The sequence below is a fragment of the Mesoplodon densirostris genome, chromosome 6 (assembly GCF_025265405.1).
Source record: "Mesoplodon densirostris isolate mMesDen1 chromosome 6, mMesDen1 primary haplotype, whole genome shotgun sequence".
In the NCBI taxonomy this organism is placed as follows: Eukaryota; Metazoa; Chordata; class Mammalia; order Artiodactyla; family Ziphiidae; genus Mesoplodon; species Mesoplodon densirostris.
The window spans coordinates 828,619-851,873 of record NC_082666.1 but is presented as its reverse complement, the minus strand read 5'-3'; the positions used below and the strand labels follow the sequence as shown (position 1 = coordinate 851,873).

Sequence of the window (23,255 nt, the reverse complement as noted above, 5' to 3'; positions counted from 1 at the left end):
ATATCAATGGTTCAGGCCATGCAGCATCCATCCCAGGACAGGGGTCATGAAGCTGCTTCACTAGAACAAGGGTCCGGAGACATGTTCTGTAAAGGGCCATACAGTAAATATTTTAGCCCAGGGGTTCTTACCAGGGACAGTTTTGTCCTCCAGGAGACTTGGCAATGTCTGGAGCCACTTGTGGTTGTCACAAGTGAGGGGCGCTATTGGCATCTAGTGAGTGGAGACCAGGGACGCCGCTAAACACTCTACAATGCTCAGAACGAATTCTCCCTCTGCACACACAGCAATGATCCGACCCAAAAGGCCAACTGTGCCAAGACTGAGAGACCCTGTACGCTGCAGGCCACATTCGCTGTCACATTCTTCTTTGTTTTTACAACCCTTTGAAAATGGAAAAGTTATTCTTAGCTGATGGGCAGCACAAAACCAGATCCCAGGCCACAGACTGCTGACCCCTGCTCTGCAGATCAGCAAGGCCCACAAAGACTCTGATGTCACACAAACTGCTTGGTAGGTCCTCAACACTGGTCCACCTGGGTTGTCTTCACCCTGGCTCCCTAGGCAGGAAGCAGGGATTCTCCAAGGGAACTGGCCCCCATCCACCCAGCACGCTCTAGCCAAGTTCCAGCACCCCCCCCCCGTACAACCTCAGCTCTGTAACCAGCTACACCACACAGCAGGGAGCGTCTCAGGATTCATCTCATTTCACCCTCAATAGGTCAGGCAACCACTGTGCATTTCAGCAAAACATTCTCTTTTATTTTTATCTCAGCAAATGTTCTCATTTGGCACCTGACTGGCATCAAACCAAAGCCCTTAGGCCAACAGGCGTGGCCTGAGACCATCTGCAAACTTCCCATCTGTAGGTCTCAATGGCTATGCGTGTCAGAGCACCTGTTCCTCTCTCTGGTCCCTTAGGGCGGCCTAAAGGTCGCAGGTGCACTAACAGTGCCGGCCATGAGGTGGTGGAAAAGTCGTGACACTGCAATCTGCTGGGATAGGAAGACAAGCAGCGCGTTGAAAGCAAGTTCTTTTCTCAGGCGACAGATATCCAGATAGGGTCCCGATCATGCTTATTCAACATACTCCTGTCTGCCTGGGCTGGAATGAAGAAAGAGCCATCCTCCCCAGTGCAACTGGGGAGGAGACACAAGCTGGTTTACACTTTTTAGAGCTCAAGCGTCTAAGGAAGTCTTGTCTGGGGGGATGGGGCAGTAAGCTCTCAGGTCAGCACTGCTGGCCAGGGGAGATCCCGAGTCCAGCTTTGCAGCCTTTGCACAGTGGGTACTTTCCCAGGATCCATGAAAATACTCAGAGCCCATCAGGACATTTTACTTATATGCAGTTTCCAACTGTTAGAGGAGTTCAGGACTGTCTGGCCTTCTCAGGATCCTTCTCAGGATCTCAATGCAAGATTAGCTATTCAAAGCATGAAATAAGAGGGAATACATTTTAAGAATCAAGGCTGCTCTTTTTAGCCCTGCTGAGGGAACAATTTCTGACATGACGGATAGAGAGAAAGCTGGGCACCCAGCAGGGCACAAGCTGGCTTTCAGACCCAGACTTCTCCTCTGGTGCGGCAGAAGTGGGACCTCAGCCTGGGGCCTCGCCTTCTGGCTTATCTTCTGCGAGGCTAGTTGACCCGGCAGGCACGGATCATGAGCAGCTGCAGGAGGATGAAGACCGGAGACGTGATCAGGCCGAACCAGAGCTCCCGAGTCTGCTCCACCAGCTTCTGGCACAACAACATCTCGAAGACGAACTTCAGGCTAAGAACCGTGAGGACCCAGAAAAGGCGGAGCACGGCCAGCCGCTTCTCTCCATCCTGGAAGAGGCGCACGGAGACGATAGTGGTGAAGTAGGTGCTGAGCCCGTCAGCGGCGAAGAAGGGCACGAACACGTTCCACCAGGAGAGGCCGGGAGCCAGGCCGTCCACACGCAGGGCCAGCAGCACGGAGAACACCAACAGGGCCAACAGGTGCACGAAGATCTCGAAGGTAGCGAAGCCCAGCCACTGCACCAGCTCCCGGAGCGAGAAAAGCATCGCGCCGGTTGAGCGCGGGCCAGGGCCCGGCCGATGGTCCCACCCGCCAGGCTGCGCCGCCACTCCCCACGGGCCTCGCTGGCACCTGACGCCGTCGCCGCCGCGGCCAGCGAGAGGCAGAAAGCGGCCCCGCCTGCCCCGGCCCTCGGCCCCGGTCCGCAGCCGATCCCCCGGCCCCCGCCCGGGACCCAGCACTGGCCGCCAGCCGACGTCCGCCTTGTTCGGACGCCATGCCCTGCCGGGCGCGGCCGAAGGTCGTCACTTCCGGCCGACGCCGGAAGTCGGAAGTCCGAGCCGATCCCGGCCGCCCGGGCCAGCGGGAGCTTCCTGCCGATCCAGTTTCTGAATGCAGGGGACCCCGGGGCGCACCCCGATGCCGAACACGCGGCTTCTGGTGCTCTTCGGCAGCCAGACAGGCACAGCCCAAGATGTGTCGGAGAGGCTGAGCCGCGAGGCCCGGCGCAGGGAGCTCGGCTGCCGGGTGCAGGCCCTGGACTCCTACCCCGTGGTGAGGGCTCCCTGGGCCTCGGCGGGGAGACCCAGCAGGCTTGTGGCGCCGGCCCCCAGAGCCCTCGACTCTAGGGCGCCGCGTTTTGTCTGAGAGCGGGCCCTTCCGTTACGGCAGATTTAGGGGCCGAGAAAGCTTGGGAACAGCGGCCAGCTTAGCACATGGAGGAGGGGGTGAGGTAGGAGGGTGGACCCTGAAAGAGAGAAGGCAGGCCAGCCGTTCGCGGGTGTTAAGTACATTTACCCCATCTCTCTGAGTGAAGGAGACGGAGCCAGGCTGCTGGGAGGATGCCTGGTCATTACAGCCCGAGGCCTTACATGTGTGTCTTTTTGTTGAGGTGAATCTGATAAATGAGCCCCTGGTGATATTTGTTTGTGCAACTACAGGCCAAGGAGAGCCCCCGGACAACATGAAGGTAAGGCTGACCTGAAGTGGCTTACTGTGCTTAGGAGCTCAGATTCCTGCCTTCGGCCCTCACCCCATTTTCATTGCCTGGAAAGTCTTGAGAAGCACAATAAATAGTTGCCTTACTATATCTGCTGCACGTCAGCCATGGATTTGGGAGGAGGTCTTTAGGTGGAGCTGGGGGCTCTGGATGTCCTCCTTAATAAACTCTTCACAGGCTACCACTTTAGCTTTTCATGTTTTTCCAGGACTATATATATATCTGGTACGGGTCTTGTGTGTATTTCAAAACTGACCTTCAGGGAACATTCTTCGATTCTTTGACCATCTTTTGAGCACACACTGTATTCCAAGCATAATCTAGTGCTGGGAATCTACACACTGTATTCCAAGCATAATCTAGTGCTGGGAATCTAGCTAAGAACCCAGTAGTCACACTTCTACCCTTTCGGAGCTCAAAATATAGCAAAAGCAAAAGAGTTGAATAGGTAGTTACTATGCCAGGAAGTGCATGCTTCCAGAGAAAGGGCCAAATGTTATGGTAGCATTCATAAGGGCTATCTAGCTCATTCTGGGAGCTCAGGGAGAGCTTTCTGGAAGAAAGGAGTATAGGCTAAGTCCTGAAGGATAAGTGGGGGCTAGCCAGGCACCAGGAAAGAGGGAGCAGCCTCTGCAGAGGAGGAAAACAGCCCAGCCTCTGGGATGAGCAGAAAGCAGTTCAGGATGGTCGGGGTTGGAGAGGAGAAGGGGGCGGGCAGCCAGGTCGGATCCCCAGAAACCCAGCGGTCACAGGGAGGCAGATGGACTTGAAACAAAGGGCCATGGAACCCATGGGATGATGTGGTCACGTCCGTATTCTAGCAAAACTAGCACTTGTCTGCAGGGGGAACGGGCTGCAGGAGAGCAGGGACGATGGGGGTGGGGGGAGCACAGCACAGCCAAGAGCCTGGTGGCTTGAGCCAGGACGGTGGCAGAGTAGAGGGAAGTGGACCCGCTCCAGAGATGTTAAGGTAGGGTTGATCAAATGTGTAATCATATCTCAAAGATGAGAAAGAAGATGGAATCAAGACAGGAATTTGGGCTCAGGTAGTAGGATGGATGGTGGTTCCAGGCACAGAAGCAAGAGAATAGGGAGGGTGAGGTGCCTGGACATCATCCAGGTGGAGACGCACAGCTGGTCTGGAGCTCCGGTGAGGATCCTGGGTGGAGCTGGATGTCACAGTGACCAAAATGTGGAGGCGAGAGAAAGGGAGAACCTCCCTCCCCCAGGGCAGTTGCCCTAAGCACGAAGGGCGTGGAAGGTGGAGAAAAGCCTGTGAGGGGCAGGAAAGTGGCCCCAGCAGCAGGAAGAAGGAGCACACCATCTCCAAGGTCAAGGGCAGAGAGTTGACTGTTTCCAGAGGATGGTCTCCTGCACTCAAAGCTGCAGGGAAATGAAGTAGGATAAGGCCTGAGAGGCATTGCTGGGGTTTATCAGCAAAGGGACTGCTGGTGATCTCGGCAAGAGAAGCTTTGAAGAACGTCTGTACACTAAACAATTCAACAAAGCTTATTGCTGTGAGTGGGGCTGAGGGATTAAAAAGAGGATACTCGTGAGATGGAGAAACGCAGGCCTGTTTAAATGTTGGTGGGGGAAAGGAGGCAGAAGTTTGAAGAACTGGGTTGGAGTGGGGATGCCGTAGGAGAGCCCACACAGGAGCACGCACGGGAGAGGAGGCAAGTCTGGGAGACCAAAGGCAGGAGGATGGTGGATGCCAGAGACGCAGGGTGGGGCGGGGGAGGCAATGAAGACCTCCGTCAGGTCAGCTGGCAGAGGTACAGACTTCACGTCGGAATCCAACAGCATGAAGGTGGTGACAGTCACACTGGGACGAGGGTGGATAAAGGAGGGCAGAGCGCCGGGATGGACACCCTACGGAAGTGGTCAGGATGGGGCCCTCCCAACATAGCACGGACCGGAGGCTTCTTTGAAGGGCTCAGACCAGGGGCCTGGGGACCGGCTGCACACTAAACAGGAAGACCCCAGCCTCCTTGTCATGGTCCTCTGAGGACACTGGCTAGGTGTGCCCTCCCAGGCAGCCAGGGCCTTGCCCCACTGGTGACAGGCGCGAACTTGGGGTTTTCTATCGGCTTTTTTTTTTTTAATAAATTTATTTATTTGTTTATTTTTTGGCCGCATTGGGTCTCCGTTGCTGCGTGCGGGCTTCCTCTAGTTGTGTCGAGCAGGGACTACTCTTCATTGCGGTGCACGGGCTTCTCGTTGCGGTGGCTTCTCACTGTGGTGGCTTTTCTTGTTGCGGAGCACAGGTTCTAGGCACACGGGCTCTAGAGCGCAGGCTCAGTAGTTGTGGCGCACGGGCTTCATTGCTCCGCGGCATGTGGGTTCTTCTCGGACCAGGGCTTGACCCGTGTCCCCTGCATTGGCAGGCGGATTCTCAGCCACTGCGCCACCAGGGAAGCCCCCTCTATCACATTCTTAAGTACACATAGAGCAGAAAGAATGACCACGCGCTCAAGGAAAGACCCCCGTGAAGGACAGTGACCAAGAGAAGCACAAGCAGAACCCAGAGGACTGGAGGCGGAGCAGCCAGGGTTCCACCTGCGAGAAGGGAGAGCTTGGCACCCCTGGGACAGACACGCAAAACCTGGGCAGAGCTACGGAGTGCCCAGGTGTCTGGCGGGGCACAGAGCAGGGCACAGAGGGACGCTGGCTTCTCGGCAGCCACCACCCAGTTGGACCAGCTCAGAGCAAAGCTTCGGGCTCTTGGGGGAGACGATTCCATCTAAAGTGTGCCCTGTTTTCTACCAGTCAGTGTGAGGGGAGGCCAGGCATTTTCAGACATAAGCCGTGGGAATTGCATCTTCTCGGGACCCTTTCTCAGGAAGCACCCTGGGGGGGCTCCCCAGCCTGCCTGAGACAAGGTCTAAACAGGAATGAGCAGGGGGGTCTCAGGAGGCAGGGCAGGCGTGGTCCCCAGCGGTGGCCCCTGCAGGAAAGTCTTGAGAAGGCCAGGGGGTGGTCCAGGGCCAGTAGGCAGAATTGTGTCCCGACAGGCCCAGGACCCTTCCACCCCAGGGGGCCTCTGTCTGGCCAGGTACAAAGCAGAAGGGAGGTGGGCTGTGAGGCAAAGCCTGCACCGTACCCAGAGGGCAGTGTCTCAGGGCTCAGGTCACCAGTGGCCAAAGGTGAAGGGGAGCTTTGTTGAAAGCCCCTCTGTCGGCCTGCAGGGAGGCCAGGGCAGGGCGTGGGACGGGATGTGCTCCCGCACGGGCCGCCCAGCGGGTAAGCCTGCGACCAGGGAAGGAGAGGGACTTGGGCTCGGTCTCTCCTGCTGCAGAACTTCTGGAGGTTCATCTTCCGGAGGAACCTGCCGTCGACCTCCCTCTGTCAGATGGACTTCGCTGTCCTGGGCCTTGGGGACTCATCTTATGCCAAGTGAGTAAGGGCGGGCAGGCTGCCGGCCCACAGGGACTGTCTTTGGGGTCAAGCACAAGGCGTCCTGGCAGAGGGCTGGATGACCCAGCCCCCAGGGCTCCCACTTTGGGACGTGGCCCTGGCCACGCGTCCTCGTCCCACAGATGCTCTCTGGTGGGCACTTCCTCCGTGGCCAGAGGCCCCAGGGCTCGGAGGGCAGGCAGGATCCATGCCGGAAGTGGGCGGGGCAGCAAGGTGGGCGCCAGGCTGGGGCCACGCCCAAGGCACCTTCCAGGGCAGGAGGCGATGTTTGGAGCCGGACGTCCACGGTCTGAGCCACATCTGTCGCCGTGTGACGTAGGGCGACAAAGGCCTACCTGGCCCTCCCCCCACTTGTATTAAAAGCCTTGTGTGAGACATTTGGGCTTACCAAGAGCACACAGAACAGAGAGCTGCAAACAGGCGGCAGGCACAGAAGACCCCAGCCCCTGGGAGCTGCCCTGAAGCCAGCACTTCCCTGGACGTGGCCATGGGACTGCCTGCCTCTGCTTTTTTTGCTTTCAGTGTTTTCATAACGTAGCCACGTCCTAAGCAGAGAATGCTGTTGCTTTGCGTTATTTCTTGGGGAAGTACAGAGGGCTTTGTGTTCAAGGGTATGCATGGCGTTAGGTTCCCCAAATATTAAAACCCGTAACTGTGCAGCACAGGAGCTGAGGGAGGGGTCGCTGGGTACAGACACCTCCAGAGCCGGACGCAGCATGAGGCCTGCAGTCGTCCAGGTGAAAAGGACAGAACACGGGTGGCACAGTGATCCTTGCCTGTGGGGCCTTGGGGGTTCTGTGCAGTGCGTGACGTAGACATCCGTTCCTGCTGTGGGCGCGCCCACAGGAGGGGTGAGAGACCCTTCCGTTGACAGTGGCCCCGCGAGGAGCTGCCCTTCAGGGAGCAGCGAAGTGACCCCAGGAAGACTTGGGACCCTCCACCCTGCGCAGCCAGCTGGGCGCTTCCCTCCTGCCCCCGCCTGGGGCCCGGGTCAGCGCCAGCCTCCGTCTCTCCGTAGGTTCAACTTTGTGGCCAAGAAGCTGCACCGACGGCTGCTGCAGCTTGGGGGCAGCGCCCTCCTGCCCGTGTGCCTGGGCGATGACCAGCACGAGCTGGGGTGAGTGGGAGGCGGAGCACCCTCCTGCAGGCCCAGCGGGAGCAGGGTCCCCAGACCAGCATGCGTGTGCTCTCTGCAGGCCCGATGCCACCATCGACCCCTGGCTACATGACCTGTGGGAGAAGGTGCTGGGGCCGCACCCTTTGCCCCTTGACATCGGCCTGACCCCACCCGGAGTCCTGTAAGTGTGGCCTTGGGGCGGCGGCGCCTGCAGGCGCAGCAGGCCTGGCCTGGCCACAGGCCTCCCTCGGCCGCTCATCCAGGCTGGCCAGTGGTCCGACAGGTGTCCTCCCCCTTCACAGTTGGCCCTCCAAGTTCACCCTGAAGTTCCTCCAGGAGGTCCCCTCCTCTGAGGAGCTGTGTGTGGCCGGGACAGACCCTCAGGGACCCCCTTCAGAGCTACAGCCCTTCCTGGCACCCATGGTCACCAATCAGAGGGTCACCGGCCCCTCACACTTCCAGGATGTTCGGCTGATCGAGTTCGACATCACGGGCTCTGGGGTCAGGTGAGGGTTGGTCCTGGGGACCTGTGGAGGGCGCAGCCGCAGCAGTGGGGGACCGTGGTCCGGGGTTCAGCAGGTCCTCTTCCAAAGCGGGCACTCAGCGGGGCAGAGAAGAGAGACAGCGGCCAGGGAGGGGGGACCAAGGACCCCACCCAGCCCTCCCTGGCCGCTTGCTTCCTTCCTCTGAAGTTTCCCCAGAGCCCTGGTGTCCCCCACAGCTTTGTGGCCGGCGACGTGGTGCTGATCCAGCCCGAGAACACGGCCAGCCATGTCCAGCAGTTCTGCCGGGTGCTGGGCCTGGACCCTGCCCAGCACTTCACGCTGCAGCCCCGAGAGCCGGGTGAGCCCCAGCTGCCGCTGCTGCCGCCCGTGCGCTGCGCCCCCAGCCCCCGGGCTGCCCACACCCCACCTCCCCAGCCCCCCACAGCCTCCCGTTCCCCACTGCAGGTGTCCCCTGCCCTGCGCGGCTGCCCCAGCCCTGCTCCATTCAGCGCCTCGTGTCCCAGTACCTGGACATCGCCAGCGTCCCCCGCCGCTCCTTCTTTGAGCTCTTGGCCTGCCTCTCCTGCCATGAGCTCGAGCGGGAGAAGCTGCTGGAGTTCAGCTCGGCCCAGGGCCAGGAGGAGCTGTGCGAGTACTGCACCCGGCCCCGCAGGACGGTCCTGGAGGTGCGGGCAGGGGCGGGCGGGCGGGCGGGCGTGGCCGTTGCAGCCGCAGCCCTCCTGAGGCTGTCTCCGCCAGGTGCTGTGCGACTTCCCACACACGGCTGGCGCCATCCCCCCAGACTACCTGTTGGACCTCGTCCCCCTGATCCGGCCGCGGGCCTTCTCCATTGCCTCTTCTCTGCTGGTGAGGGGCCGGCCTCGGGGCAGCCAGGGCCGGGGCCCCCAGGGTGGGCGGCGGGGCCCTGTGTGAGAGCTTTGGGCCTCCCCCAACCTTCACTGGCCACTGGGACCAGCCGGGTGAAGTGGCTGGAGCCTGAAGCAGGGTGGGGTACCCACTGTCCCCTCCCCCAGGCCCGCCCCTCGAGGCTGCAGATCCTCGTGGCCGTGGTGCGGTACCAGACGCGCCTCAAGGAGCCCCGCCGGGGCCTCTGCTCCAACTGGCTGGCATCTCTGGACCCTGGGCAAGGTGACCCTGGCTCTCTGGGGCAGGGGGCTGTGCGCGGGGTCCCACTCCTCTGCATGCACCACAGCCAGCCCCGGGCTAGGGCCCTGGGCCTCCAAGCCTCTTCACGCCGCCTCCCTCCCGCGATAGGACCTGTTCGGGTGCCCCTGTGGGTGCGGTCCGGGGGCCTGACGTTCCCAAAGACACCAGACACGCCTGTGATCATGGTGGGGCCAGGCACTGGCGTGGCCCCCTTCCGAGCAGCCATCCAGGAGCGAGTGGCCCAGGGTGAGACAGGTGAGCACAGAGTCTCGGGCGGGGTGGCAGCCGGGCTGAACCTCAAGGGCCCAAGTCCTGGCTCAAGGCCCCCGCGCTTCCCCAGGAAACGTCTTGTTCTTTGGCTGCCGCCAGCGGGACCAGGACTTCTACTGGGAGGCTGAGTGGAAGGAGCTGCAGACACGGGGCTGCCTGACGCTCGTCACGGCCTTCTCCCGGGAGCAGGTGGGTGTGTGGGGGGCGGGGAGGGACTCTGGGGGGCACAGACTCACCCTGTCCCCCCGCCCTGCAGAAGCAGAAGGTGTATGTGCAGCACCGGCTCCGGGAGCTCGGGCCGCTGGTGTGGGGGCTGCTGGATCTCCGGGGCGCTCACTTCTACCTGGCGGGGTGAGCCCGGGCGCAGGTCGTGGTGGGGGACCAGTCCCCTGGGGACTCCAACCGTGCTGAGCCCTAGCCTGCCTCTCCCTCCAGCAACGCCAAGTACATGCCAGCTGACGTGTCGGACGCCCTGACGTCCATCTTCCAGGAGGAGGGCGGGCTCTCCGGCCCCGCCGCAGCCGCCTACCTCGCCAGGCTCCAGCGGACCCTGCGTTTCCAGACTGAGACGTGGGCCTGAGGAGCCGTCCCGCCGTTGGCCGCGGCCACTCTGACCGCTGCTCTCTGGAGACCATTGTTACCCCTCTCCCTGTCCAATCCCAGCTGGGAGGACAGTCAGCTCTCCTTTCTGCACAGACCCCGAGCAGCGGGAGGAGGCCCCCAGGCAGCCCACGCCGTACAGCCTGAGTAATAAAGGACGGGTGCTGGGCGGCCGCTTCTTACCTGTGCTTCCTCGTGCCGTCGTCGTGCTTCTCAGGTGGTGGGTGGGCCCACAGCTCACCTGCCCTGCTTGGCGTGAGGGCACCGGGGCTCAGCCCCACACCTCGGTGCCCGATTCTCACGCGGTGGGTGCCAGCTGTTTGCCCTCCTTGTACAAGCTCTGCCCTGGCCCTGATGGCCCAGTAGGGGGAGGCCTGGAGAGGCACCCGCCAAGGCTGGCGTCGACCATCCCCTCCCAGCCCAGGGCAGAGCGGCCCAGGGCCCTGGGAGGGAGGGGGCGCGGCCTCAGGCAGGAGGGGAGGGGCGTGGCCCAGGCTGGTTGGGGAGGGACGTGTGAGTAGCGTCCCCGCCCCGGGAGCGGAATTCCTGCTGGAGGAGTTAGGCTGGCCTACCCACAGCGCCGCCGCCTAGAATACAGCTGGCTGACACGGATCGCTGCGGCTGGGCCTGGCAGACCCTCTTGGGGACGGGACGGCACGCTGGGCCCAGGAGCCACCCGGAGCTGGCACGGCTATTGGGGCCCGAGTGAAGTTTACTCTGGGGCCTGGAGCCAGGAGGAGGTGGCAGTTGCTGCAAGGTCAGTGCCAGGCCGTGCCCCAGCCCCGGAGGGCCACACTGACCTTCACAGCCCCAGCCTCCCCCGTCGCCGCCCTGGGGTCCCCACCCACCCATCCCGACCCCTGCCTTGGAGGCACCGCCCCTGAACTGTGCCTTGGGGCCCCCACTCATGGCCCTGCTGGCCTCAGCTCTGGGCTCACCAATCTGCCTTTGGCCTCCCTGGGCCCTGAGCGCCTGGACCCGCTGCGCCAAGTGCTGGTAGATGATGGGTCGGATGGCGGGGCCCTTGGGAGCCCCCAGGGTGCCAGGACTCCAGACAGTGAGCCCCTGCTGGGGGCCGCAGCCATGGCCCGCCCCTGGGCCAGGCCCACAGAGGACGAGGAGGACGAGGAGGAGGAGGAGGAGTGCCCCATTTGCACTGAGCCCTACGGGCCCGGAGAGCACCGCCTCGCCCTGCTGAACTGCGGCCACGGCCTGTGTGCTGGCTGCCTGCACCGGCTGCTGGGCGCAGCCCCCAGTGCTGACCTGGGCCGGGTGTGCTGCCCGCTGTGTCGCCAGAAAACACCCATGCTTGAGTGGGCGATCTGCCGGCTGCAGGAGGAGCTGCTACAGGCCGATGGGCCCCAGCGCCCTGCGCCCGCTGCCCTCCGCATGCCCCCCCACCGGGGCCCCGGGCCCTGGGCCTCCCTAGAGCACCGCTACCAGCTGCGCTTCCTGCCGGGGCCTGTGGGCAACCGAGGCTGCCTGCCCTTCCTGCCCTGCCCACCCTGCCTGGGCACCTGGCTCTGGGCCCTACGGGAACGGGGGCCCTGCGCCCGCCGCCTGGCGCTGCTGGGCCTGCTGGCCCTCGAGCTGCTGGGCCTGCTGCTCATCTTCGCTCCGCTCGCGCTGCTGGGGCTGCTCTTCGTGCTGCTGGACAGCTCCCGCCACTAAGCAGAGCCCGTCACGTCCGCCACCAGCACGGCCTGGGTCTGGGACAGCCACGGCCGCCAGCGGACAGGAGGCCCAGACTGGCCCGAGCCTTGGTGCCATGGGGCCTTGGGAGCACCTTGCCCTGAGGCCCGATGACCAGGCTGAAGGACCCAAGGGTGACCGGGGCACTAGCCTTCAACCAAGACCCAGCACCTGGGCAGGGAGGGCCACCCAGGAGCCTGTGTTCAGCATCTGACCCAGCCAGAGACTCCAGACTGCCCTGCTGCCCGGACATGAGCCACTGGTGCCCAGGACAGGACTGGAGGAGGTCTGTGACCAGGGCCCCAAGTGCCCCTCGATGGACAGGCCCCACACTGCTGCTGGGCTGTCTCTGCCCTCCCGCCTGGCCTGTTTGCAGGAGCAGGACGGACGGGTGCAATGGACATGAAAGTGAACAGAGGCCTGGCAGGGAGTCGAGTCCTTGGAGTCGAGTCCTTGCAGGCCCCCCACCTGCCCACGTTCCAGATAAGGCCCAGCGTGTGTTCCCTGAAGGTCAGGGTAGCTGAGGGGAGGGCCCCTGCCGCACAGGCCCAGCCCACAAAGGGCCTGCTCACCTGGCCAGTCAGGATCCGAGTGGCGGCCCTGAGCAGCCGGAGGGTCAGCACATGCCCCTCAGCTTCAAGGGACGCGGGCCCAGCCAGGCCCTGGAGACACAGAGCACCAAGCTGGGCCCCAGTTCTGCCCCCGCCTCCTCTGTGACCTCCCTTCGTGGAGCTGGGGACTTTATCTGAAGGACAGGCGCCGTCACAGCACCACCTCCTGGGCTTGTTGGTGACATGCTGAGCCCTGTGCCCAGCGCGCAAGATGGCTCTCGGTAATAAACGGTAGCTGCTACTGATAATGTTGTTGCTTCATCGCTGTCATCTTTACCCTGCCTTCACCAACCAGGCAACAAAGTTCCTTCTCCACATCCAGGTCGTCCCGGTGCCAGACAGGAGGCCCTTCTCTGGTCCTCATACCTGATTGTGACTGCGGCCAACCTTTGTCCCAACCCCAGCCCAGGCTGGCCCCAAGGCTATTCTCACACAACCTCAGAGGGTCAGGTAGGCACCAGGGGCCAGCTGGACTGACTTGTCCCCCCGTTGGCTGCACTCACATCCAGTGGCCAGTGCAGAGGAAGCGTTCTCCCTTTGCCCAGCTGGGCCTGCTTTGCACACCTGCCCCCACAGTCCTGCCTGGCACATACAGGAGGCTGGCTCTGCACAGAGGTGTGGGGCATTCACACACGTGCACACACACACGCACGCACACACACACACACACACACACACTGTCAGGCCCAGCCCTCCTGAGCAGTGTGCCTGGACCAGACTGGCCCCCAGCGAGCAGACCAGGTTGACTCCAAACAGCACTGGGCCTCCCTCTGGCTGCTCCAGCCTGGACCCTGTCGGGGCTGCAGCCCTGGGTGCCCACCCTGGCCCAGGCCTGTGCACAGGCCTAGGCTTCAGTCCAGGGAACGAGGTGCAGACTTTGGCAGAGTTTTAATGGCAAGGTTGGCTGCAACGACAGTGCCACGCGGGTGGGGGCCAGAAGCTGTGGTGGGCAAGGGGTCAGTGGGCAACAGGGCAGGGCCAGACCCCTGAAGAAGCAGCGAGCGAGGACCGGTGGGCGGTGGCAGGCGGGTGGACGCTACATGATGGAGCAGGCGGACAGCGGGTTCCGCACGTGGCAGGTGCATGCGGCCCCACAGTACTGCCGGAAGGTCTGGTAGCAGCTGCCCTCAGGCTCGCCCCCCCACTGGCCACCGGACGGAGCGGTCAGTGCCTCGGGTGGCAGGCGGCTCAAGATGGACGTGTTGACGGCCAGCGCAGCCAGGCCGTAGTCGGTGAAGAGCACAGTCTCGCGGCGGCAGGTGGGACAGGAGATGAACTTGTACTTGGGGCAAGACTCGTAGAGAATCTGCAAGCACTGCTCACACACAGAGTGCAGGCAGGACAGCACGCGGGGCCGCCGCTGAGTGACGTTGTACGTGTGCCCGCAGGTGGGGCACTCCAGAGGCTCTCCTGCAGCCGCTGCCGCTGCCGCGGGGGCCCCTGAGGCCGCAGGGCCAGGCCGAATCACGTACTGATTCACGATGACCTCGTCCGCCGGCGCCACTCGGGGGAAGCCCAGCTCCGCGCTGCCCTTGCGGGGCCGACGTGGCAGCGGCGGGGTGCAGGGAGCCCCTTCCAATGCAGGCATGTCCCCCCCACAGGCCTGGTTGACGATGATCTCTGTGTCTGAGGGCCAGGCTCTCTTGGGTGCCAGAGCGGGGGTGGGCCGGGGTGCAGGTGGGAAGCAGGGGGCGGCCGCCTGCAGCTCGGGGAACTTCTCAGGGTGGACCATCTTCATGGCCTCCATCTTGAGGATGACATGGGGGCCCTTCAGGCAGGACATGAGGAAGCCCGGCCAGCCACTGCCCGCCTCGGGCCCAGGGTCAGCCGGCATCCGGCTGTCTCCAGTCAGACTGGGTGTTCGGGTGGGTGGGGGAGTTGGGTGAGGCCGGGGGGGAGGAGACGGGGCAGCATCCTGGTCCCGCCAGGCCTGGTGGGGACCCTGGACGCCCTGTGGACTCCTGGGGGAGGCTGGCAAGAGCTTGGGGGGAAGGGCCCCCCCCAGTGGCCACAGTGGCTTCTCAGGTCCAGTCCGAGGAGGAGGAGGAAGGAGCGGGGGAGGAGGAGATGAACAGGGGCAGGGGGGTGTGGGAGACTGCCCTGGGCTGGAGGTCGGGCCCAGGGGCTCACCCAGGGTCTCTGGCTGCTGAGGCTGGCGAGGGGGCGTTGGGGGGTGTCCCCCTGCAGCCGAGATCAGCCGTCCCGGGACCGGGACATCCGGACAGGCAGGGGCTAGGTGGGCCCCATGGCTCCAGGACAGGGCGCCCAGGGAAGGCAGCTAGCCTGAGCCCTGGCTGCGGAAGGACCCGGGCTGCAAGCTCGGCGGCGGCGGCGGCGGCGGCGGCGGCGGCGGCGGCGCGGGGAGCAGAGGAGAGGCCTTCACCGGGCCCGAGCTGCAGGTGAGAGACAGCGTGAGGGCAGCGCCCGGGCCCACCCTCACCCTCACCCTCACCCTCACCCTCACCCTCACCCTCACCCTCACCCTGCACAAAAAGACAGGACGCCCGACCTCTGACCCTTACCCTCGCCAGACTCGGAACCCAGCCCCCTCCCCAGTTCCCGTTCCCGAGGCCCGACCTCTGCCTAGGAGTGGAGGCCGGCGAGCGGCGACCCCGCGCTGTCCCGCCCCGCCCGCACTCACCTGCCCCAGCCTGGCGTTCCCGGCCGGGCCGCGCGCCGCCGCCGCAGAGGTTGTCTCAAAGGCAGGCCTGGATGCGGCGCCCGCGCCTTGGCCCGGCGGCTCCGGCGGCTCTGGCGGCGACCTCGGGCGATGGCCGGGCCGCGGCGGCTCCCGGGGGCGTGGGGCGCGGGGCTCGGCTCGGCGCGGCGGCGGCGGCGGCGGCGGCGGCAGGTGCGTGCCGAGCGTGGCGCGCTCTGCGGCGGAGGCGCGGGGACCGCAGTGCGCGCGGCGCCCGCCCGCGCCCGCAGCGCCACCCCCCACCCCACCCCCGTCTGGGGACCCGCGCGGGGTCCGCGGGGCGGGGCCAGTCTCTGCCGCCCCTCGATCCGCCGCGGGCCTGGCGCCCGCTCTCGGGGTCGCCCTCCTCCTCCCCGCCGCGGGCCGCGTGGGGGTCAGGATCCCCGTGGCGTCCCCCCTCCTGCCTCGCCTTCCCCCGTCCCCGCCTGGCTGAGCCTGGGTCCTAGTCAAGCCCCCCGCCTCAATTCTGGAAGGGAAAGCCTGCTTTGAGCTCTCACAATGCCAGAGGGAGGAAGGGGAGGAGAGAGCCCAGGGGTGGTACCATGAAAGCTGGTTCCCAGGACACCACCGTGGGACTGCCTTGTGTCCCCCCCAGAGTCAGGGTCTCTGCTTGTCCTTCCACTCGGCCCCCAGTGGGAATGCCTCCAGGGTTTTCTGGCTCACAGGTGCAGCAGGCTGTTTCCAGCACTGGCAGGCTCAAAGACCGCGATGTGACAGAAGAGGGTGAGCAGGGGCGGGCGAGCGACGATCAGAGGAGCGAATGGAGGGAGGAACGGGAGTTAGGAGAATGCTCCAAGGACAGGACAGTTGGACAGATGGGTGGTGTGAGGGGTAGGTGGAAGGTCAGACAGCTGGACAGGCCGCCATGGGGCAGCTCAGGGAGGACACGCACCTACACGGGGTGGGGTGGCCCTTTCCGGCATCCCAGCAGGTCAGCACGTGTCCCGTTGTCACAGAGTTGTGTGCTAACCTGACCGCACCCAGCACAGAGGCCCCATTCCCTTCTGCTTCTTCCTCAGGCCAGGCTTCCCTGCCCCCCGGGATACGCCCTCTGCTTGTGAGGCACTCTCAGGTGAGAGAGGAGAGAGGACATGCTGACAAATACAGGGCAAAGGACCAGGGCTGCGTGGGCCTCCAGAGAACCTTTCCCTAACCTGCCAGGGCCACCACATGGCATGCTGGCACTTCTTTGATCAGCACTGGGCCATGCACCTAACCCTGGACAGTCCCAGCCCCTTCTGGCCACAGCTCCTCCGCTCTGTACAGGCCAGACTGCACCTGGCTCTAGACCTAGCCCCAAGTCCTGCAGGCAGAAGAGCCCGGAAAGGTCGGCGTTCCTGATAAAGGGCCCCACGCGGGCAAAACAGGCTGGAGAGGCATCCCTGGCCCATAGGCCTTGACTTTGCCGCTCTTTGCCATCTCGGGCTAGTGCCTGCGCCTCAGTGTCCTCCACCATTCAGCGACAGCATGTGTGCTAGTGAGCAGGTGCCCTGTGGGAGGGGCAGCGGGGTGCTTATGGGGCCCTGGCGCGAAGGCAGGGTAACTGCGGCAGACCCGGCCAGGGGAGGACTGGGGGTCCAGCCTAGGCAAGGGCTTTGCTCATCTCCCCACCAACTACCTAGGCGCGCACCCAAGGTGGTACCGGCCACTAGGCCCCACCCCTTACCCGAGGCCCCGCCCCTAGAGATGAAGTCCATCCAGTGCAAGGCTCCCGCCCAGAGCCCGCCCAAACCCACGCCTCCCGAGCCCGGCGTCTCAGAGCTGGTGCAGCCCAAGCCGGGTCCTGGACAGATGAGACCAGCTGACCCCGAACCGGGTGTTTAGGAAAACCCTTGAGCGCAGAGGCTTCTGGGGAATATAGTTCCCACCGGGCGCACCTCCAACCCCCGCCCTGTCAGTCCTGTTTTGCGCATGCGCCAGCCTCCTCTCAGCAAGGGACAGAATCTGTAGGGGCTGTGGGCGGGGCTTCTGGCGCCTGCGCACTGGACCTCTGTTGTCCGCCTCGCAGTTTCCCGGCCTTTGGGCCTAATTGCCCCTACGTCTGGTGCCGCATCGGTACTACTCATGTCCGGACCGGCCTGACCGGCCCCATGCAGGCCACTCTGGTCAGCTGGCCTCTGGGCCGTGTCTGATTTGACCCCGCCCTTCCTGGGGGTTCCCCCCGAGCGCCAAGGACTAGGGGTGCGTGTCCAGGCCGTACCCTACTGTCCCGGTTGCCCCAGGCGGAGCTCGCCGTGCCAGGCCCAAACCCAAGACCCGAGTGCTCACATCCACCCACCCCCCACATACAGCGACCCTGTGTGGCAGGTGCTATGTGACACCTCGCAGTTGGAGGGGATGCGAGGGCCAAGGATGGGGACGCTGAGGGATCAGGGGCTTGTGGCCCACGAGGCCACCAACCAGAGGGAAACTAGTTTCAGAAATGAGCTAGAAACGTCACTTGTGTATGAAGCCCATGTCGCCAATCGTAAGAAAAGTAAGTTTTATCGGCAAAGGTGTGTAAACCAAGCATTTCTTATCAGTTAAAAAAAAAAAAACAGCAAACCTACAAGCCGTGTGTTCGCAAACATCTTGGTCTCTGCCTGCGGGGTAGAGGCTTGGGTCACAGTGAGGACCTCTGCCCTCTGCTTCAAAGCAGAGGCTCTGAGACATGCGAGTAATGGCTGGGCCCCCAGACCACCTGCAGGCCTGACCCCAGACTCGCCTCCTGTCCTGCGTTCTGGTGAGCTGCAGGTCCCTGGAGGGCCAGAACATGCCCCAGATGCGTTGAGGCTGAATCACCCAGGCTGGCAATGTCCCTGGGAGGCCAGGCCACAGCCAACCCCCATCCAAAAAAGGAAGGGTGGGTGGCCACTGTGCTCCAGGAGCTGGGGCCTCCTGGCATCTTGGGAACCCCAGCTTTGAGCCGCGCCCACAGCCCCGCCCCTCCCCAGGAGGGAAAAGGCAGCCGCCAGTCGCTCAGCTCACAGGCACTGGGACCTGGCCCAGAGAACAAGAAGACACCTTGCTGCTGTCGCCACTTCAGGTGGGTCCGTCCTGGGCTGAGGGGCTTCCGCACCCCCTGCAGGACCAGCTTAGCTGCATATCCCAGCCCCCCACCCCACTCCCAGCTCCATCACAGGGCACTGTCTCTCAGGGAGGGTGGGGGACACCTGGGGGCAGCTAGGAGACACTGGCCCTCACTCTCCCTACACTCCGCTACCTTGCACACGCACTGACACATAGGCCTCACACACACACTCAGGCGCTTCCACAGCCTGGCTTTTCTTGGGTTCCCCTCCACTGAGCTGATTTTGTCTCCTCTGCCCACCCCTGCCAGGCCAAGCCATGGACCCCCCTGAGATGTTTGTCAAGGACCCATATGCCCATGTCAGCATCCCGAGGGCTCACCTGCGGCCCGAGCTGGGGCAGCAGCTGGAGGCGGCTCCATCCTCCTCGGAGTCGCAGCCTCTGCCCGTGGGGTCTTGCACCCTGGAGCCTACCGAGGAGGCCCCAGGGCCCAAGGGTGCCAAGGGGGCTGCCTCCAACCAGGGCCAGCAGGCCTGGCAGCAGCCCTGCACCCCCGATGGCAGTGGGCAGCACCAGGCGGGACTGACCTACACTGGCCTTTCGCCGACGGGGCGTGGCGACATCGCGCCTCACTGCTGCTGCTGTCCCTGCTGCTCCTGCTGCCACTGCCCCCGCTTCTGCCGCTGCCGCAGCTGCTGCTGTGTCATTTCCTAGCCTGGCCCCTGGGCCGCAGGGCCTGCTGTGGGGCGCCCCCGCATGGCAAGCCCGGGCCTCTGCTCAGGTGGCCACAGCAGTGCCTGGACAGTTGGAACAGCCACTGGCCTGCTGTCATGGGTGTTGGCCACTCCCCACCCTGGACAGCGGCACCTACCCACCGAGAAGGCTGACAGCTCAGCCCCCGCCCCTGAAACAGAGCCCCGGGGACACCCTTGACCACCTCTTCAAGGCCCAGGGCCGGGCAATAAAGCAGAGCGAGCTTCGTCCCGGCCACCCTTCTCCTTTGCTGCTATCCGCTTCGGGAGGGTCCCAGGCTAGACGTCCCCACAGGCTGCCAGCCTCTATGGGACATTCCGGGGTGGGGCAGCCTCATGACAACCTAACCTACACTGCACTCTCAGGTTGGCCCAGAGGCTGGACAGGAAGGCCGGTCGGGCCTGGGTTTGAGCTGCCCTGCATTCCCCGGGGCTGAGGGTGAGCCTGGGAGACAGGAGAGTCTGCAGGTCAGACAGCAGGGCCATGCTGTGCCTGGAACCAGCAGTAGAGCCTGAGAGAAGCCTCCAGGAGGAGAACCGTGTTGGCAGCACAGTGGTGGGTGGGACCAGTGTGGGCAGGTTTCCAGGAGTGGGAGCCCAGGTGGCCAGCACCCAGCCCGGCCCACCCGTGAGTCACTGCCCTGCCTCGGCCGGGGTGTTTTTCTGGTTTCCCACAGAACACCCAATTCCTGAACACCTGCTGTGTGCTGCTCCCCGCTGTCCTGCCTCTGGGGCCTGGGCTTCACAGAGGTGGGCAGAAAAGGCACTGGGCCAGACCCATCTCCCACCTGTCCGAGCAGCACAGTGCACCTGCGTCGGGGGCACGGGGATGAGGCCGGAATGCCGGTGTGAAGACTGAGCAGCGAGGCCAGTACCAGGCACACTGATGTTTCCGGGACTGGGCAGAGAGAGCCGGAGAAGGAGGCCAAGCTGGCCCTGCAGGATGGACGGGTCCTGGTGCCAGCCCTCCCCCGACCCCTGGTGACTGGCCACACAGCAGGACTGGTCCCTGGGCGTGGGCAGGCGTGTCACTGGCCTGACTCCACAGGGCTCAGGCTCCCGGCCCTGCCCCATGACTGGCCCGCACAGGAAGATGAACCCACCCGGGCCAGCCACCAAAAACCCGTCTGACCAGCCCAGGAGGCGGGGGCCTGCCAGGACGGCAGGAGTAAGGAGGGGACCCTCTGGGCCTGGCTTCCTCTAGCGGGACGGAGAGGGTTCTGGGGTCCTGACCTCAACCCCACCCTTCCCAACACACCCCATTCTGCTATGTCACTGGGCTGGCCCCAGGGCTTGGACCAGGCAGAGGCCAGGGGGAGGTGGCCTCTGAGGAGGGCATCCAGAGCTGCCCACGGTGCCCTGCACCTCAGAGAGTTTCTGAGTGGTCTCTGTATGAGTGGGGATCTCCACTCCTGTGTTTGAGGGCCTCCTTGGAGCCTTATGGGGCTGGCTTGTGATGGGAACATGACAGGCCCAGCCCAGACAGGGACAAAGGCAATGGGACACATCAACATGGACACACACACTGTGCTTGAGCCACAGAGCAGAAGGACCCCTCAGAGCTCTGAGCTGGTGGGGGTCCTGGCAGGCTTCCTGGAGGAGGTGACGCTTGAACTAAGAGCTGAAGAACAGGCGTCACCCAGGTCAAACCAAAAAGCTTTCCCATCATGAGGTGGGGGTGGAGTATGCGTGCAGGTGGGGTGGGCGCAGGTCTGGGTGGATGAAGCGGGAAGATGGGCAAAGCTGAGTGGCAAAGCCAGGCCTGGGTGAGGGGTTAGTGGAGCCGGGTCTGCGCATGAAGGGGGCGGGGCGGGCCGAGTGGGGGGGCCCTTATCTCCTGATGAGTCGGTGGTGCCGGTGGATCCAGTTGCAAAGCTCTTTGTGGCTGAAAGGGGAGCCCACGCCTGCCCACAGCCACCACCTGCCTCCCTGCTGACTGGTCCGTGGTAGGCCAGTAACGCGAGCCCCAAGGAGGGAGCCGCAGGGCGCCCTGGGTCCCCCCTATGCCCAGCCACCCTCTGGCTGGACATAGCCACCCAGCAGAACAGATGCAGGTAAGAGAGGCCTGGGGCTCAGGCAGGCTGGGGTGGGTTCCGGCCTGGGATGGCACACGAGGGCCACAGAGAGAGACCAGACAGCAGGGTAGGATGCTGCCCAGCAGCAGTCACAGGGACCCAGGCTGTGCCCAGAGCCTGGTGTCCACCAGGCCCACTGGCCACCACCCACCCTCCCAGGTCTGCAGAGGCCTGGGCTCCTGGGCTCCTGTCCTCCGGGGGGGCTTCTGGTGCTGAGGCCCCAACCATGCAGGACAAGCATGGGCAGCCTGGGATGCGTAGGCTGCAGGCTCCCTGCATGCCTCCCCCAGGATGCTGCCGCCAGAGGGTCCCCGGGCCTCCGAAGAGGGCACAGCCACTGGGCCCCAGCGAGGCGACTGCGTCATCTGCTACTCGGCCTATGACCTCACTGGGCACCTACCCCGCCGCCTCTACTGCGGCCACACCTTCTGCCAGGCGTGCGTGCGGCGGCTGGACACGCCAGCCCACGAGCAGCGCTGGATCCCCTGCCCGCAGTGCCGCCAGAGCACACCCACACCCCGCGGAGGGGTGGCCATGCTGGACCTCGACCTGGCTGCCTTCCTGGCTGTCAGGGCCGAACGGGAACCGCCTCGCACAGAACCCCAGCCCCCCACGCCCCTCAAAGGCAGCACCGCCATCACTCAGCAGCCGGCCAGGCTTTGCCCCGCCTTGGGCCCCCAGCCCCACTTCCCCCAGCCCAGATGCTGCTGCTGGGGCTGCAGCAGCCTCTGCTGGGACCCCCCAGGCAGCCCCGAGGCCTGAGCTCCGGCCGGTCTGCAGCACGCCTGCCCAGAACCTCTGGCACGCCTGCCCAGAACAGCCTGGCGGCAGAGTGTCCCGGGTGCCACTCCGCGTGTTCACCCCAGGGCCACAACCTAAGGTCGGGAGCTGTGCCCACAGTACCGTAAGCCCCTGCGGGAGCTGGAATCCCAGCCAGGATTCCCAGGCCCCGCGCTGGTCTGTGTGCAGGGGAGGGGTGCTGCTGTCAGAGTCGCCTGCAAGCCCAGCCCGGGTCCAGACCCGGCTCAGAGGGTGGCTCCTGAAAGGGTCTGGGGACCAGACCCCGGGGACTGGGCTGCAGGCCGGAGTGGCAGGGCCCGGCAGAGGCTGTTCCGGGTCCTGCTGGAGCAGGTCTCCCCTCCTCTACAAAACGGCCCAGAGGCGTGAGCCCGGAGGGAGGGAGGGCCTCTCCCTTCACCCCTGGCCTGTGAGGCCCTGCGATGTTGGTCTGCTCACTGAGCTCTTGCTGTGTTGGGAGCTGTTTGGGGAGGGTCCCCCGCAGGCACAATCACTGCTGCCACAGGTGTCCAAGGAGGTCCAGGCCCGGGGTGGGGGGACCTGCCTGAGGGGCTGCTCAGGACAGCCGCTCCCATGCCAGGCCCTCAGCTTCCTTCTGCCTCCCAATGGCCACCAGACAGACCCTTGGGAGGGACGAGAGCAGGTGCTGGAGACAGTGGACGCAGACCCCACCAACTGGGCTGCAGCATCCCCACCCCCGCACAGGAAGGAGCCCCTGGGAGGGCCCACGGGGCCCGCGGCGGGCAGCGGGCGGCAGGGACGGACAAGAGAATGTGCTGAGAGGACACTCAGGAACCTCCTCCCTCCCGGGGACAAAGTCCCCCTGCACCAGCGACCAGTGGGCAGCAAGCAGGGGGCCAGGAAGACCAGGCCTGACGGGGAGGGGCCGGCCCCAGCCGGGCAGCTCTTCTTCCCCACATCCCAGGAGCAGGAAGGGGACTGACCCCAATAAGAGGCACTCCACGAGCAAGGGGGCCGGTCAGGGCTCAGCTGGAGAGAGAACAGGATGGGCCGAGTCTCCTGGCCCAGGTGAGCTTGGGCAGTGGGCTGGGCAGCAATGTGGCTTGGGGGAGGGGCCTTGCCCACCCTCCCCCTTGCAGATGAAGGCATGGCACCCGTGACCGTGACCATTGCTGGCCACCACTGGGGCTGAGCCCGCTGGGAGCTCTGCCAGGCCCAGCCCTGCCCCAAGCCCAGACCTGAACTGGATGACCTCAGGGGCTGTTGCCCTCCCCGCCTACCTGGTGCAAAGGGCTTCCCTCTGGCCATCTGACCGGGGCAGGAAAACCACGGTGAGGTCCGTAGAGCTCAGGGCAGACTTCCCATGGGGTCCCCAGGCTGGCCAGCCAGAGCCCCAGCATCCTGCCCTGCCTTGGGCAGGCAGCATGCAGCATCTGGCAGTGTCACTGAGACATCCATTCATGGAAGTCCAGCACTAAGGGCCACCTGCCCAGCCCTGCAACACCCCTGGGTGACAGTGGGGCCTGGACAAGGCAGGTACCGGGGCTGCAATGGTACCCCTCAGGGGCCTCGGCTCCTGGGTAAACATTAATGGGGCTCAGTA

General features: G+C 64.3%; 6 protein-coding genes across 7 annotated transcripts; 4 read left to right on the top strand and 2 right to left on the bottom strand.

Annotated features, from left to right (window-relative positions):
* Positions 1-1,092: 1,092 nt before the first annotated feature.
* Positions 1,093-2,281, bottom strand: TMEM203 (transmembrane protein 203). Its single transcript, XM_060102486.1, has one exon. It carries the CDS (start codon positions 2,045-2,047, stop codon positions 1,637-1,639), a length of 411 nt encoding a protein of 136 aa, XP_059958469.1. The 5' UTR covers positions 2,048-2,281; the 3' UTR covers positions 1,093-1,636.
* NDOR1 (NADPH dependent diflavin oxidoreductase 1) lies at positions 2,047-10,244 on the top strand. Of its 2 annotated transcripts, none has more exons than XM_060102483.1 (14): positions 2,047-2,555; positions 2,942-2,970; positions 6,299-6,396; positions 7,436-7,534; positions 7,614-7,715; positions 7,837-8,040; positions 8,256-8,377; positions 8,485-8,705; positions 8,779-8,886; positions 9,054-9,168; positions 9,295-9,441; positions 9,527-9,645; positions 9,713-9,807; positions 9,892-10,244. In XM_060102483.1, the coding sequence occupies exons 1-14, from the start codon at positions 2,081-2,083 to the stop codon at positions 10,034-10,036; spliced, it is 2,079 nt and encodes a 692-aa protein (XP_059958466.1). In that variant the 5' UTR covers positions 2,047-2,080; the 3' UTR covers positions 10,037-10,244. The 2 variants fall into 2 exon arrangements, with proteins under 2 accessions (XP_059958466.1, XP_059958467.1); XM_060102484.1 differs by having other exon boundaries at positions 2,421-2,555; positions 2,893-2,970.
* Positions 10,245-10,330: 86 nt separating this feature from the next.
* Positions 10,331-12,744, top strand: LOC132492719 (RING finger protein 224). The gene is made up of 2 exons (XM_060102485.1): positions 10,331-12,580; positions 12,682-12,744. The coding sequence occupies exon 1, from the start codon at positions 11,140-11,142 to the stop codon at positions 11,725-11,727; it is 588 nt and encodes a 195-aa protein (XP_059958468.1). The 5' UTR covers positions 10,331-11,139; the 3' UTR covers positions 11,728-12,580; positions 12,682-12,744.
* Positions 12,745-13,395: 651 nt separating this feature from the next.
* On the bottom strand, positions 13,396-14,193 carry RNF208 (ring finger protein 208). The gene has a single exon (XM_060102708.1). The coding sequence runs from the start codon at positions 14,191-14,193 to the stop codon at positions 13,396-13,398; it is 798 nt and encodes a 265-aa protein (XP_059958691.1).
* A 3,855-nt stretch (positions 14,194-18,048) lies between these two features.
* CYSRT1 (cysteine rich tail 1) lies at positions 18,049-18,881 on the top strand. Its single transcript, XM_060102339.1, has 2 exons — positions 18,049-18,082; positions 18,377-18,881. Exon 2 carries the CDS (start codon positions 18,385-18,387, stop codon positions 18,778-18,780), a length of 396 nt encoding a protein of 131 aa, XP_059958322.1. The 5' UTR covers positions 18,049-18,082; positions 18,377-18,384; the 3' UTR covers positions 18,781-18,881.
* A 1,329-nt stretch (positions 18,882-20,210) lies between these two features.
* Positions 20,211-21,655, top strand: RNF224 (ring finger protein 224). The gene is given in 3 exon segments (XM_060100431.1): positions 20,211-20,460; positions 20,463-20,490; positions 21,184-21,655. Coding segments are annotated over 3 exon segments (750 nt in total).
* The last annotated feature ends 1,600 nt before the right edge of the window (positions 21,656-23,255 follow it).